The sequence below is a fragment of the Orussus abietinus genome, unplaced genomic scaffold, assembly GCF_000612105.2.
Source record: "Orussus abietinus isolate OABI.00-Male unplaced genomic scaffold, Oabi_2.0 scaffold204, whole genome shotgun sequence".
NCBI lineage: Eukaryota > Metazoa > Arthropoda > Insecta > Hymenoptera > Orussidae > Orussus > Orussus abietinus.
Window position 1 is genome coordinate 52877 of NW_019394422.1, and position 14529 is coordinate 67405.

The 14529-nt window shown below is 44.0% G+C and overlaps 1 protein-coding gene across 1 annotated transcript in view; it reads left to right on the forward strand.

Annotated features, from left to right (window-relative positions):
* Positions 1–14529, forward strand: part of LOC105694312 (hemocytin) — a 42232-nt gene that overhangs the window by 3512 nt on the left and 24191 nt on the right. The window contains 12 exon segments of the mRNA XM_023432255.1: positions 49–404; positions 1173–1456; positions 2241–2596; positions 5635–5922; positions 6697–7121; positions 7670–7940; positions 8467–8697; positions 8985–9210; positions 10083–10288; positions 11122–11490; positions 11991–12329; positions 13351–13689. Of these exon segments, the coding sequence (XP_023288023.1) occupies positions 49–404; positions 1173–1456; positions 2241–2596; positions 5635–5922; positions 6697–7121; positions 7670–7940; positions 8467–8697; positions 8985–9210; positions 10083–10288; positions 11122–11490; positions 11991–12329; positions 13351–13689 (3690 nt within the window).

The window sequence follows — 14529 nt, forward strand, 5'->3', positions numbered from 1 at the left end:
ACTAGTTCATCGATGATCCAGTTTTAAGTAAAAATACATTTTCTACAGCTGCCGATGTCTGCAAACCAGAGAACATGGGCTTTAATGGAATGTATCGATGCAGTTCAAATCATGAAGCTGTATCTTGTGTTTTGAATTGCCCATCCGGAGTTGAATTTGACAGTCCATCTGCTTCGGTTTACACATGTCAGTATGCGAAAGGGATTTTTGAACCTCAACCTGTTCCTCGGTGTCAGATCTCGCAAGAACCAATGAATGTTGTATCAACATTTTTCGATCTCTTGCCGGCGTTAAATAATACCAGTGATATTTTCGGATCGGCTTTTCAAGAGAGTCACCAAGGAAGCGAATATGTCATTACGAAGACTTACAATAGCTACGATTCCAGTATTATGAAGAATTATGTAAGTAATTATTTTTCTTTTCTTAAGGTGATATGAAAGGGTCATTCTATGTATATAAAACGTTAAAATATTTATACAACTTTTCTCCAAGCTGGGTGCACCGAATTATTTGAAAAAAAATTTTTCTTTTATTTAATCTGGACTAGAACCAAGATCACATGTTTTTGTGAAAAATGAAATTTCACGAGCATCGCGTTCTTCCTTAGGGCCTCCGTTATGATGTGCTGAAGTTTCAAATAATCCTAGTTTGGGGAAAAGTTTGATAAATATTTTAATGTTTTATGGATATAGAATAACCCTTTCATATCGCCTTAAGGAGTTGGTTGTGCTCTTGCTTATTCCATCTCATGGTCAATAATAATTACATTTCATTTAAATCTTCATATTGAGCTTAAGGGAAATTGAAAGCCAATCATTCATGAAACTTTTTTCTGAACTGGGTATACCGAACCGTTCCAAGCTTTCCAAAATTAATGTGGAGATTATAAGGGAGGTCCTGAACACTCATAAAATTTTTATTTTGTTTAAATATGTTTATAGATATTTTAAACGTTTTTTTTTTTATAAAAAATGAAATTTCGTGGGTGTCAGGACCTTCCTTATAGCCTTTACATTTACATAATAAAGTTTGAAACGATTCGGTGCACCGAATTCAGAGAAAAGTTTCATGAACGTGTCGATACTCTTCAGATGCCACTTTTAGACCCCCTTAAGCCAAGTTTGTGCGTAGTAAACTTGTATTTTATATCGATTAATGTTTTTGTCCAGGAAAACCTGAGCCAATCGTACTTCCACCAGTCACAGAACGAAATGGACCAGCACCGCGCTTTTTTAACGGACAACAAAATAGCAGTGATCGAGAGTATGCAACCCGAGGCGAAGACCTGCTTCACTTGGGGCGGAGCTCATTATAAGACCTTCGATGGGCAGATCTTCAGTTTTGAGAGCGACTGTGCCCATACCCTGGTACAGGAAACGCAGGACGGCGCCTTCACGATAGCAATTAGAAATAGTCCTGGATGCAAAGAGGAGGCGCAGGGACCCTGCTTCAGGTTGGGATGAATTGATGCCACCAAAGTATCGATACCTTTAATTATTATTTGCATTAAAAACAGTATCGATACATACTCAATAGTTAAAAGGAGGTATCGATACTGTTACTTATTACCTGCATCGAAGGAAAATATTGATACACACTCAGTATTGGATAGAAAGTATCAATATTCTTACTTATTACTATCATCGAAGAGAAGTATCAATACATATTTAGCATTAAAAAAAAAGTGTCGATATTTTAAGTTGTTATTTGCATCGAAGGACAGCATCGATACATACTCAGCATTAAAAAAAAGTGTCGATACTTTAAGATATTACTTGTATTGAAGAAGAGTATCGATACATTCCCAGGATAAAAAAGAAAGTATCCACATTTTTACTTATTACTTGTATTGAACACATGTATCGATAGCTACTCATATCTGATAATGGTAATGCACATAGCGTCCAAACCTTTCTCCCATAGTAGGCAATGCATTAAGTTGTATAGAAGAAGTTTTGTTGCCGATCGATTTAATATTCGAGAAGGAATACAGATCAAAGTTTATTAAGAAACTCGTAGCGTTAAGTAAGAGTTATATACAGTAAGGATCAGGATTTCAGGAGTGGGGGAAATGGAAATATAATTTCTTCGTTGTAAAAGAGTACGGAACAAAGTTTATATAAAAAAAAATATCTCCTTACCGTGTCTACTACGTACGATTCGATGCGAATATTTTTCACCAAATGAATATCGATGCAAGTAGATATTTATTTGTATCGGTTTGTTCCTTGTTCCAGGACGCTTCGAATATTTATCCAAGGGAAGGAATACACCCTCGGATTGGATGACCGTGGAGTGGTCGAATTTCATCGGGGAACGAAAAAGCTCCCCGTTCCGGTGCAGCTCCCGAGTCTTCGGGTCGAGACTTCGGCTCACTTCGTCGTCGCTCGGCTCGAGTCGGCCGACGTTCGGGTCACGTGGGATGGCGCCTTGTTTCTTCAAGTCGAGGCTTCGGAACTCCTCTGGAACAAGACCGCCGGCTTATGTGGGGTTATGAACGGAGATCCGAGCGACGATTTAACCGCCAGGGATGGAAGTCATCCAAGGAACGTCGCCAACTTGGCGAACAGCTGGAAGATACAAAACATAGGCGGTAATTATGTTTTTGAATCTGGCGGTTAAGGTGAAGTTGTCGGACGCTTGCATCGCCGACCCTCGTCGGATTTTCCTGACCCCCATAAAAATTCCTTTCCCTTTGGACCCGGGGACCGCGATTGGCCCGAAGGCAACGTCCGCTGCATTTTGACCCAACGGGTACAGCCGTGGTGCTCATTCAAGGGTGTCAAGGGTACAGTCGCCAGGCCCGACCCTCGCTCCCATGGCCGAGTCCCATTCGATCGCCCTCACGCTCGGGGTCTACCCGTCCCCCGGGTTGAGCACCCTGGCGCACGTGTCCCTCTCGACCCGTCCGCACGTGCGTCGACGCGCCGGGCCTGCTCGCCTGGCGCCCACCCCGTGCAAGGAAGTAAAGCAAAAAAACTGCAAGTAAAAATTCCCCGATCTTGGAATTCGTGCTCGCACGCCCTTAACCCTTTCGTTACCTTGGACGAGACATTTCGCAATGCAATACTGGCCGATTAACGCTTTTGACGAGATATGTCGCGCCCCGATACTGGCCGATCAACGCTTTTGACGAGATATCTCGCGACCCGGTAGTAGCTGTATTTATTTCTTCCTTTTAGCTATACGAATAGAATTAGTTATAAAATATATTCATCTAGAATGTCAAAATATTGGTGCTAGAAAGCTAGATTATCGTCAAAAGCATTAATACGCTACTACCGGATCGCGAGATATCTCGTCAAAAGCGTTGATCGGCCAGTATTGGGTCGCGAGATATCTCGTCCAAGGTAACGAAAGGGTTAATCGGCCAGTACTGGGTCGCGAGATATCTCGTCCAAGGTAACGAAAGGGTTAATCCCGCGATCAGGCGCAGGTGACCTCGCTCCCTCGATACCTCCCCCGGCTGCCCCACGTCGCGACCTGGAAGGAGGTCACCCTAAGACTTGGATCGGGCTTCGATCTTATCCCTTTACCTATCCCTTTTTCGTAAACACCTCCTTCCGCGAGGGCCAGGCAACCGCAGGATTAATCAAAGGTTGGATAAAGCTGGCACTCCAGAAAAATCCTGTGGAGGGCGCCACTTGAGCGAGAAAACCCGGCGTAGCCTCGCCAAAAACTGTTTAGAGTGAGACGCTCCTCTCAAGGGACGCAGTTAGAACGAGACAGGGATAAGGTCTCGTTAGTATAAATACGGGTCCTCTGGGACCCGTCGACAGTCCATTTTCCCGGCCCGTCGCGAACGGCCGGAGGCCCTGCCATCGAGAAAGCACCATACTCTCCTTGAAACCGAGGTCACAGTTTTCTCGTGAACCCCAACTTCCGAGTCAACGTCGCGATCTCGCGCCACGGAACGCCCGCACCCGGTACCCTTGCCGCCTTCGGGCGCCGCGACGCGCGACACCCCGGGGTAACTCCGTCAGCTGGCGCCGCGACTCGCCTCGCAGCGGGACGCGCTCCAGGACAACGCTCCACGAGCCTGGACACCGCGGGACGTGGGAGAACGGCACCCCCGTTTGTCCTCGCGAGAGGAAGGGAGCGAGGAAAAAGTGAGAAGCACGGAGATAGGAAAACCGCGACCGTCGATGGCTCGGAACCCCGCTCGTAAGCGCGGGGGCCGTCAGACCCGGCGGGCCCGCGCCCGGAGACGCGCCGCCGCGGAAATCGGGGAGGTCGAGCCGCCCTTCGTTCACGCTGCCGTCGCGGCCCCGGCTGCTGCTCCTCCGACCGACAGGGACTGCCGTCGCCTCATCGACCGGGCCGAGGCCAACGGGTGGTTTTCCTCGGCGGCCGCCGCGGTTTTCGCCAACCCCGAGGCCCGCCGTCGAGCCCTCTACCCATTGCTCGTCCAGATTTTGCGGAACGTCGGCAACCCGGCCTCCCGGGAACCTCAGCCGCCCCGGCCGCAGACTCCACCGCAGTTACCTACGCCGCCACCGTCGCCGGGACCCGGCTTCCCCCAACGCCACGTCGAAGACAGGCGAGCACCTAACGTTCCTGGTGCAAGGGTCCGGGATCGCAGCCCCCTTGTTCCACCAGAGTCCGCGGAACTGGGGGGACGTAACGTCCCTGACCATCCCCCACCCCCGGGAGAGGGCTCTGGGAGATAGCGCAAAGGACCATCGTCCTCGCGGGGGTGTCGCCCTGCACCCTACCGGGCCAGCGGACCGCGAAGCTCCTCCGAGGAATTGCCTTCGCTGGCACCCGGGACACTAGGCTGCTCGATTTCTCAGACGACTAAAAAGCCTAACGGGCCCTGTGGGTGGACTACAAACGCCTTGTGGATGCAGAACCCGCGCAAAGACCTCCGGACCCTCCGAGAGGTGCGACAAACTTTAAACCTCCGGACGCTTCGCGTCGCGAGGGCGCGACAAACTTTAAACCTCCGGACGCTTCGCACCGCGAAGGTGCGACAAACATTAAATGTGCGAAATCACAGATGGCGCACGGGGTCCCTCTGCAGCCAATTAGGGAATAAAAAAAGGATGAATCCAGAGGATTTCTGAAGTTTTACTTCGATTTCTTCACAATTATTGCACAAAAACCACAGATGGAGCATGGCATTTAGTACAATACCCAATATAATTTAATGAATATTTGAAAAAGCTGTCGATATAAAAACGAACGTCGGCAATATAGGTATTTCACAATTTAGAACACTCTGGTATTCGATAAACTCGCATTTGAACGGGATAAAGGCAAAAAAAGTGTTGTATGCGCTTCTATGCTAAAACGATGGTAATACGAGGTCTCGGAGTGAAAATTTAATTGACCTGGAAAAATCACAGATGGCGCAGGATGACACTCTGCAGTCAATTAGGGCGTCAAAAACCATAAATCCAGGGGGGGTTTTATGTTTTACTTCGATCTCTTTATAATTATCGTACGCGCGCGCGAAAACGACAGATGGAGTGTGCCATAATTCGAAAAAACTGTCGATACAAATACGAACATCGGTAACATAGCGATCTAGAAGAATTCTTTTTACCGACGTCGATGAAATTTCTCGACTTAACCTTAAGACTTCCGGATACCTTGAGTCACCCTAATCTAGCAAAATTGTATTTTCAGAATCCTGCCAGGAGTACCCCAACGTTCAACACTCTTGTCTGTCGAATACTGACCTCGGTCAAGAGGCTTCCCGTTTCTGCTCCAGTTTACTTTCGGACAGAAAATTTCAGAGCTGTTCGAGGATCGTCGATATGAGGTTCTTGGAAAACACTTGCATGTGGGATTACTGTGCATGCGAGCAAGAGGATAGAAGAATATGTGCCTGCGACACCATGCACGTCTACGTCAGACAATGTGCTCACAGTGGAATCGTTTCACGCTCTGGCTGGAGAAACAACGAAACGTGTCGTTAGTATTCTCTCTAATCCACCTTAAGGTGAAGTGAAACCCTCTTCAAATCAGTCGATTCAAAGACACTTTTTTTTTAAGGGTATAGGACCAAACTGTCCGAAACTTTGATACGTCACTCGTGATCATCTAAGAATTGTCCTGACACATTCAAAAGTTGGATTTTTGGAAAAATTTGTTTAACTTAGCCCAGACCAGAACCAAAATGGCGTCGAGCTCCCATATTTCGATCAATATACAATTATCGAAGGCTCTGATATGAGAAACGAAAGGGTCAGGACAATTTTACGACAATTTAGAACACTCTGGTAATCGATAAACTCGCATTTGAACGGGATAAAGGCAAAAAAGTGTTATATGCGCATCTATGCCAAAACGATGGTAATACGAGGTCTCGGAGTGAAAATTTAATTAACCTGGAAATCACAGATGGCGCAGGGGGTCCCTCTGCAGTCAATTAGGGCCCCAGAAAGCACGAATCCAGAGGATTTCTGGAGTTTCACTTCGATTTCTTTATAATTATTGTACGGAAACGACAGGTGGAGTATGCCATTTGGTGCAATACCCAATATAATTCGACCCAGCTGTCAATATAAAAACGAACGTCGGCAACGTAGGCATTTAGAAAAATCTTCTTTATCGACGTCGATCAAGTTCCTCGACGTGTTTCACTTCACCTTAAGTATTCGATGTCGTTCGTCCATGCTTTCCAATGCATTTGGCGCGAAGCTCTGCCGAGTTTCCTGATATAAATTTGTTTGATAACAATTGCAGCGATGAAGTGCACGGGAGGCCGCGTTTACATGGCGTGCGGCCCCAGGTCGCAGCCATCCTGCGGAGTGGACCTGAAGACGAAGAGCAACCCCGAAGAGGAGTGCGAAGAGGGCTGCTTCTGCCCCGAGGGCAAGATGCTGCACGAGGGGAAGTGCATCCTCCCCGAAGAGTGTCCCTGCCGACTGCGAGGGAAGTCGTTCTCCCCTGGAAAGAGCATCCCTAAGGGCTGCAACACCTGCACATGCACCTCCGGGAAGTGGATCTGCACGCAGGAGAAATGCGGCTCCAGGTGCGCCGCCGTCGGGGATCCTCACTACGTGACCTTCGACGGGAAGCGCTTCGACTTCATGGGGAAATGTAGCTACCACTTGGTCAAGGGGGAGNAATGAACAAAATCGGAGGGGGACACCTCAGGTACCTTCCTTGTTAGTCTAGACTAAAACCAAAATGGCGCCGAGCTCTCATGTTTCGATCGATATATAATTATGAAGGCCTTTGATATGAGAAACGAAAGTGTCGGGACAATTGTACAACGATTTAGAACACTCTAGTAATCGACAAACTCGTATTTGAACGGGATAAAGGCAAAAAAGTGTCTTATACGCTTCTACGCTAAAGTGAAGGTAACATGAGATCTCGGAGAGAACATTTAGTTAACACTAAAATCACAGATGGCGCAGGGTGGCACTCCGCAGTCAATTAGGGCATAAAAAAATCACCAATTTAAGATTTCTGAAATTTTACTTCGATCTCTTTATAAATATTGTATGTAAACGACATACGGAGTACGCCATTAAGTACAGTACCCAATACAATTCGACACAGCTGTCGATATAAATACGAACGTCGGCAACGTAGGTATTTAGAAGATTCTTTTTTATCGACGTCGGTCAAATTTCTCGACGGGTTTCATTTCACCTTAATTTGTCTTTGTTCTATACTACTAATATATAAACAATTGATCGTTTTTCAGGCCATGAATCTCGATCCATCGAGGACGTCCGATTCACCTGCTTGCACGAAGAGTGTTACGATTAGGTTGAAAGATGTGTCGATCAAGCTGAAACAGAACCAACAGGTTTTGGTTAATGGAGAAGATGTCACTACTTTGCCATTGTTTGCTGGAGGTGCCAGAATTCGAATTGCCAGTAGCATATTTTTAGTCGTTGAATTGCCAAATGGTTTGGACGTTTGGTGGGATGGATTTTCTCGCGTGTATGTGAACGCACCTGCTGAGTTTCATGGTAAGGTTATGTATAAAAGGACATAAAAATAGTTTCAAAGACTAATTTAAATTATTTCTAGCTCCTATTAATAATAAATAAGGCGATATTTAACCATGATTTGTGGGCAATCAACCATTAGGGGAAAGTAGCTATTGTTTTTGCAATGTATCGAAGGTGGAAAATAATGATATGAACGAATTTAGGTTAAAAGTTTGATCGATGATGTATCATTAATGGGCATCAACAATCAGATGTTTGTAATGTAATTTAGTTATTGATGAAACGAATGACGAATATTTATTGATGAAACAAATGATAAATATTGGTTGATACTATTTTAATAGAGTATATTAGTTGTTGTATTTCGCGATTTAAAACATTTTCATGTTCCCATTATTCATTGTTAAAGAAGATTGGTTATTGAAAAGATAACATTTTTTAATCTGACGATAAAACAAACACTTCACACCAATGAAGTGTTATTAAAATTAAGTATCATAGAATAGATAACACGATTATGAACATTTGTTGGTTATGTTTTCAGGCAAGACCAAAGGATTGTGTGGCACCTTCACCGAAAACCAAAAGGATGATTTTCTAACACCAGATGGAGATGTGGAACAAGCAGTTGTGCCTTTCGCAAACAAATGGAAGACCAGCGAGCACTGCGAAGATGCTCCGAAGAAAATATCAAATCATCCCTGCGATACCGATCCCCAGAAACGAACCACAGCGGAGAAGTATTGCTCCAAACTGTTCAGCGATCTGTTCTCAGGTTGATTTTACTTTGAAATTGTATGCGATAAGAATCTTTAATATACATGTCCTATAGGAAAGAAATGAAGATATAAAATATTCATCTCGAAGGATCTAAAAATGAATTATTGAATGAACATTATCTATTATAATACGCAGTAACTTGGCAATCTCTCGAAGCATTAATTTAACAACTTGATAATTCATTCATAATTTATTTCTCTTTATAATAATTGCTGTTTAATTTTTTAAAAAGTCAAAATGAATTTCATACGATAAAATAATGAAATAAAATTGTGTGTTTAGGTTGTCACTGGCACGTCGACCCAGAACCTTATTTCAAGGATTGTTTGTACGACATGTGCGCCTGCGAAAGCGACATTTCGTTATGTCTATGCCCGATTCTCTCTTCTTATGCGAAGGACTGCGCCCATCTTGGAGTGAAGCTGAATTGGCGTCAGCAAGTTGACAAATGCCAGGTCCATTGTCCTGCAGGACAGGAGTACCAAATTTGCGGTAACAGTTGTACAAGGTAAAGATCGCGCAAGTAGACGAGACCTAGGTGAATTGTAACAACTTTTACATACACTTTTTTTAATTCCGTTACGACAGTAACAATACAGACAGCACAAATACATAGCACAGAGGTTCATAGGATATTCTTTGAACATATTTCAATATCAATAGGATATGGATTTATGTACCATGTACATTTTTTTTAAACATAGGATGAATGTAGTTTTGGTCAGTTTTTTATATTCGAAATATATTTAACGAAATGGAAATGGAGACTGGCCACAAAATTCTATTGGAAAACATATAGAGGCAATAAAAATAAAAAAAAACCGACCACGTGAATCGCGATAGAGGATATCAAGTGAATCCCATTTGGAACACTCTTCTCCCGATTTTTTTTTTAATTTGATTGGCCAATCAAATTTCTCAAAATCGGATTGGTCGACCCCCCACCACCAAGCAATCCGAACCGGCCAATCAGGACGCACGTCGACCCTATAAGAGGGGACATTTCATCAGGGTCTGCCCTTATGAAATGTGTTACGAAACGTCCGACAATGAACGCGGGTCCCTCCCGACAGCCCTAATCCATTTAAGGTGAAGTGAAACCCCCTTCAAATCCCAAAGTCCCCAGAGGACTTATGGAGTTTTACTTCGATTTCTTTATAATTATTGTAGGAAAACGACAGGTGGAGTATGCCGTTTGGTACAATACCCAATATAATTTGACCCAGCTGTCGATATAAAAACGAACGTCGGCAACGTAGGCATTTAGAAAAATCTTCTTTATCGACGTCGACCAAGTTCCTCAACGTGTTTCACTTCACCTTAAGGAACAACTCTGATCGCGGAAGCTTAAAATCTTTAATTAAAAAATGGTATTTGTAGATCCTGCGGGGACATATCCTTCCTCGAAAACTGCAGACAGGAGTGCGTGGAAGGCTGCAATTGTCCCGAGGGACAAACACTGGATGTCCATGGAGAGTGTATTCTTGTTGGACAGTGTCCTTGCGTCTACGGGGGCTTGGAATTCCTCGCGGGATATCGGGAAGTCAGACCTGGAATCAAGAGTCAGGAATTGTGCACCTGCGCTGGTATTATTTCATTTTAATACTTCTGACGTCAGAGAGGTATCGTTTATGAAACTTTTTCCCAAGTTGGGTGTATCGAATCGTTTCAAACTCGACAACGAGAATATGGAATATTACTTTTGTTCACTGCCAAGGACTACTCCTGTCCGTCCTAAAAAATTCTGAGCATAAGTACTTCTCGCGATTTAATTGCGTAAATTTATGCAAGCCACTGCGAGAAGGCTAAGCCGTGGGAAAAAATCTTGACAATGGTCATTTTAACGCTTTCGAGGTTCTAGGAGGTTCTGAATCTTCCTAACGTCAAAGAACCCATTAAAGTCAAAAAATCCAAATTTCCACGATTTCGGAATTTGTTTATCTTTTTGAACAGCTTTGGTTTATGAAAAAAAAAATGTTAGAAACAAAATTTAACGTAACACATACGTCTTCATCACAGAAACGTTCCAATAAGTCTGTTAATTTTGTTTATGTCTTACCCTGGATTCCAGGTTGGCACAGTCAGAAAAGTAATAAATTTGTTAACGTTTCATATATATAGAATGACCCTTTCATATCACTTTAACAGTAAAAAATCCAAATTTACACGATTTTGGAATTTGTTTATCTTTTTGAACAGCTCTGGTTTTTGTAAAAAAAAATGTCACAAACAAAATTCAACGTAACACATACGTCTACTTCACGGAAACGTTCCAATAAGCCTGTTAATTTTGTTTGTGCCTTACCCTGGATTCCAATCTGGAGATTGACACTGTCAGAAGAGTTTAATAAATTTGACGTTAATTCTGACGTTTTATATATATAGAATGACACTTTCATATCACCTTAACTGCAAATAGGAGGAAGATGGAGCTGCCGAGCGGCGACGCCAGAAGAAGTCCGAGAGTATCCTCCGATGTCCGACCTAAAATCGACGTGCAGCGCGAAAAAAAGGCAGCAATTAACGAACTGTCTGCCGACAGAGCCTAGGACCTGTCGGAATATGCACGAGATTACGAAAAGGGAGTCCCCGGCGGTCTGCAAGGCCGGCTGCGTCTGCAAACCCGGCTTCGTGCTGGACGCCCCTAGCGGCGAGTGCGTCAACGAGAAGGACTGTCCCTGCTATCACGGAGGCCGCAGCTACAAAGAGGGCTCCTCCATGCAGGAGGACTGCAACACCTGCGAGTGCAGGGATGGAAGGTGGAAGTGCACCGACAGGACATGCGCAGGTAACGTGTCCTTCCTGAAATGAGTTGACGAGCAGGGAAATATTAGGTTTGTTCGTTTTGCCTACACTTTTAAGAAAAAGGTACACTTTGGCGTTCGTTTTGACGGAAGTGACGCAGACGTCGCTGTTCCTTTTGCGAGGGCAAGACGTTATAAAAGCGTAGGCCGGGAATTCGGCGGCAAATTTAAAAATTTAAAAGACCAACAAACAGGAAAATACAAAGTTTATCCCAAGATCTCAACGTAATATAAATATAAACAATTATTAATACATTTTCTTCATGTATATAACGATTTAGCGTTTTAATATTTTACGTAATCTTTGAAAAATTGTCCAATCATTATTTATTACAAATTATGTATTGATTTGCAATTTATTTATTCACAATTATTATGCATTTCTGCATCATATATTATCACTATCGTCATTTGCTAGAAGATGTAATGGAGGAAGCATTACATCTTCACACCTTAATACAGGTAAATTTCTTTCTTTCTTCAGGTGTTTGCTCCGCGTGGGGAGACTCTCACTACAAAACCTTCGACGGAAAGATGTACGAGTTCCAGGGGGTCTGCGATTACGTCCTCGCGAAAGGCAGCTTGAGCAAGGACGAATCCTTCGAGGTTTCCACGCAGAACGTGCCCTGCGGATCGACTGGAGTTTCCTGCTCCAAGTCGATAACTCTGAACGTTGGAAGCGGATCCACCCAGGAGACCATCACCCTGACCAGGGGGAAGGAACTTCCGAAGACCAACTCGAAGAGGATCGTTACTCGCAGGGCGGGACTGTTCGTCTTCCTGGACGTCCCCGATCTGGGTTTGGTCCTACAGTGGGACGAAGGTATTGCACCGCGAATGTTTTACTCTTTTAAGGGGATGTGAAACCCCCTTCAAATCAGTCGATTCGAATACAACACTTTTTTTTAAGGGTATTGGACCAAACTGTCCAAAACTTTGACACGTCACTCCTGATCATCTAAGAATTGTCCTGACACATTCAAAAGTTGGATTTTTTAGAAAAATGTTTTAACTTAGCCCAGACCAGAACCAAAATGGCGTCGAGCTCTCATATTTCGATCAATATATAATTATCGAAGGCTCCGATATGAGAATCGAAAGGGTCAGGACAATTTTACGACAATTTAGAACACTCTGGTAGTCGGTAAACTCGCATTTGAACGGGATAAAGGCAAAAAAAGTGTTGTATGCACTTCTATGCCAAAACGATGGTAACGCGAGGTCTGCGCGAGAAAATTTAGTTGACCTGGAAATCACAGATGGCGCAGGGGGTCCCTCTGCAGTCAATTATGGCCCCAGAAAGCATGAATCTAGAGGATTTCTAGTTTTACTTCGATTTCTTTATAATTATTGTACGAAAGCGACAGGTGGAGTATGCCATTTGGTACAATACCCAATATAATTCGACACAGCTGTCAATATAAAAACGAGCGTCGGCAACGTAGGCATTTAGAAAGATCTTTACCAACGTTGATGAAGTTCCTCGACGTGTTTCATTTCACCTTAAGGGGGTGTGAAACTGACATCCGAGGTTCGTTCATAAAACTTTTCGCTGAACTGGGTGTACCGAATCGTTTCAAATTTTATAACGTGAATGTAAACTCTACAAAGAAGGTCCTGACACTCATGACAAGTCATTTCTTACACAAAATATTGAAAATACTTATACACAAATTAAAAAAAAAATTGAAATGTTATGGGGGTCAAGACCTTCCTTATAGCCGCTACATTCACATTTTAAAGTTTTAAACGATTCGGTACACCCAATTTGGGGAAAAGTTTCATAAACAAGACCTATTTGACGCCACTTTCACATCACCTTAATGTCTCGTGGTCTTTTTCAGGTACCCGAGTCTACATTAGGCTCCACCCTAAGTGGAAAACCCGAACCGCTGGTCTCTGTGGCGACTACAACGACAACAGCGAGGACGACTTCAAGACGCCCTCCGGGGGAGTCTCCGAGGCCTCCGCGAGCCTCTTCGGGGACTCCTGGAAGAAGGAGAGCCAGTGTCCCGACTCCAGGATCGTCGAGGACACTTGTGCTCTCCATCCCGAGAGGAGACTCTGGGCGGTCAGAGAGTGCGGGCTCCTGAAGACGTCGCTCTTCCAGGCCTGCCATTCCGAGGTCGAAGTGGGGCCGTTCCTGCAGAGATGCGTCTTCGACACCTGTGGATGCGATCAGGGTATGCATGGAGTTCCTGAAACATGAGACGTAAACGATTAATGCTTTTCATGCCCATGGACCACCCCGTAACAATAACATAACGTTTGTAACATGTAACGTAACATACATACAAAGATGAGCGGGGAGATGTTTCACGCCATTGTTTGAAAGGGAGGCACTGCCCCCTGGCGCCCTCCACGTCCTTTATACCTCTGTAAAAATTGGAACTACTTTCAAAGGGGCGAAATCTTCGTGATCGGTAAAACAGGGTATACGTGGGTGCCGCGTCGTAATCTCAATCATCCACGCATAACGACTTTATTTGGTATTCGTGGTCTTCTTTTCCAACCTACGTTGACCCTGATGTTAAAAACAAAAGGCGATAATTTCATTCTATTGATACTGTGCCGTATTTGAAATCTGCACACGGGTTTTTCTTTACCGATAGAGAAGATTTAGCCACTTTGAAAGCAGTTCCACGGCGCTAGGGAGCCGTGCCTTCCTTTCGACAATGGGGTGAAACATCTCCCTGCTCATCTCTGATACGTATTATATATATAAGTAAGATTTGTATTACTGTTACTTACGCAACTATACAGGATGTCCCATAATAGATCATTACGGCGATATTTTTAGAGCAAAAATTTAGTTACAGCTAAACGTCACAGATGGCGCGGTTGGTCTATTAGAGTATTAAAAATCATGAATTCACGGGATTTCGACAGTTTTACTTCGATTTCTTTATCATTATTTTATTGAAAATGACATATGGAACGCTTCATTTCGTATGCTTCTCAACGTAGACTGTAAAAGGCTTCAACATAAATATAAATGTCGGTAATGGGACGCGACAATTTAT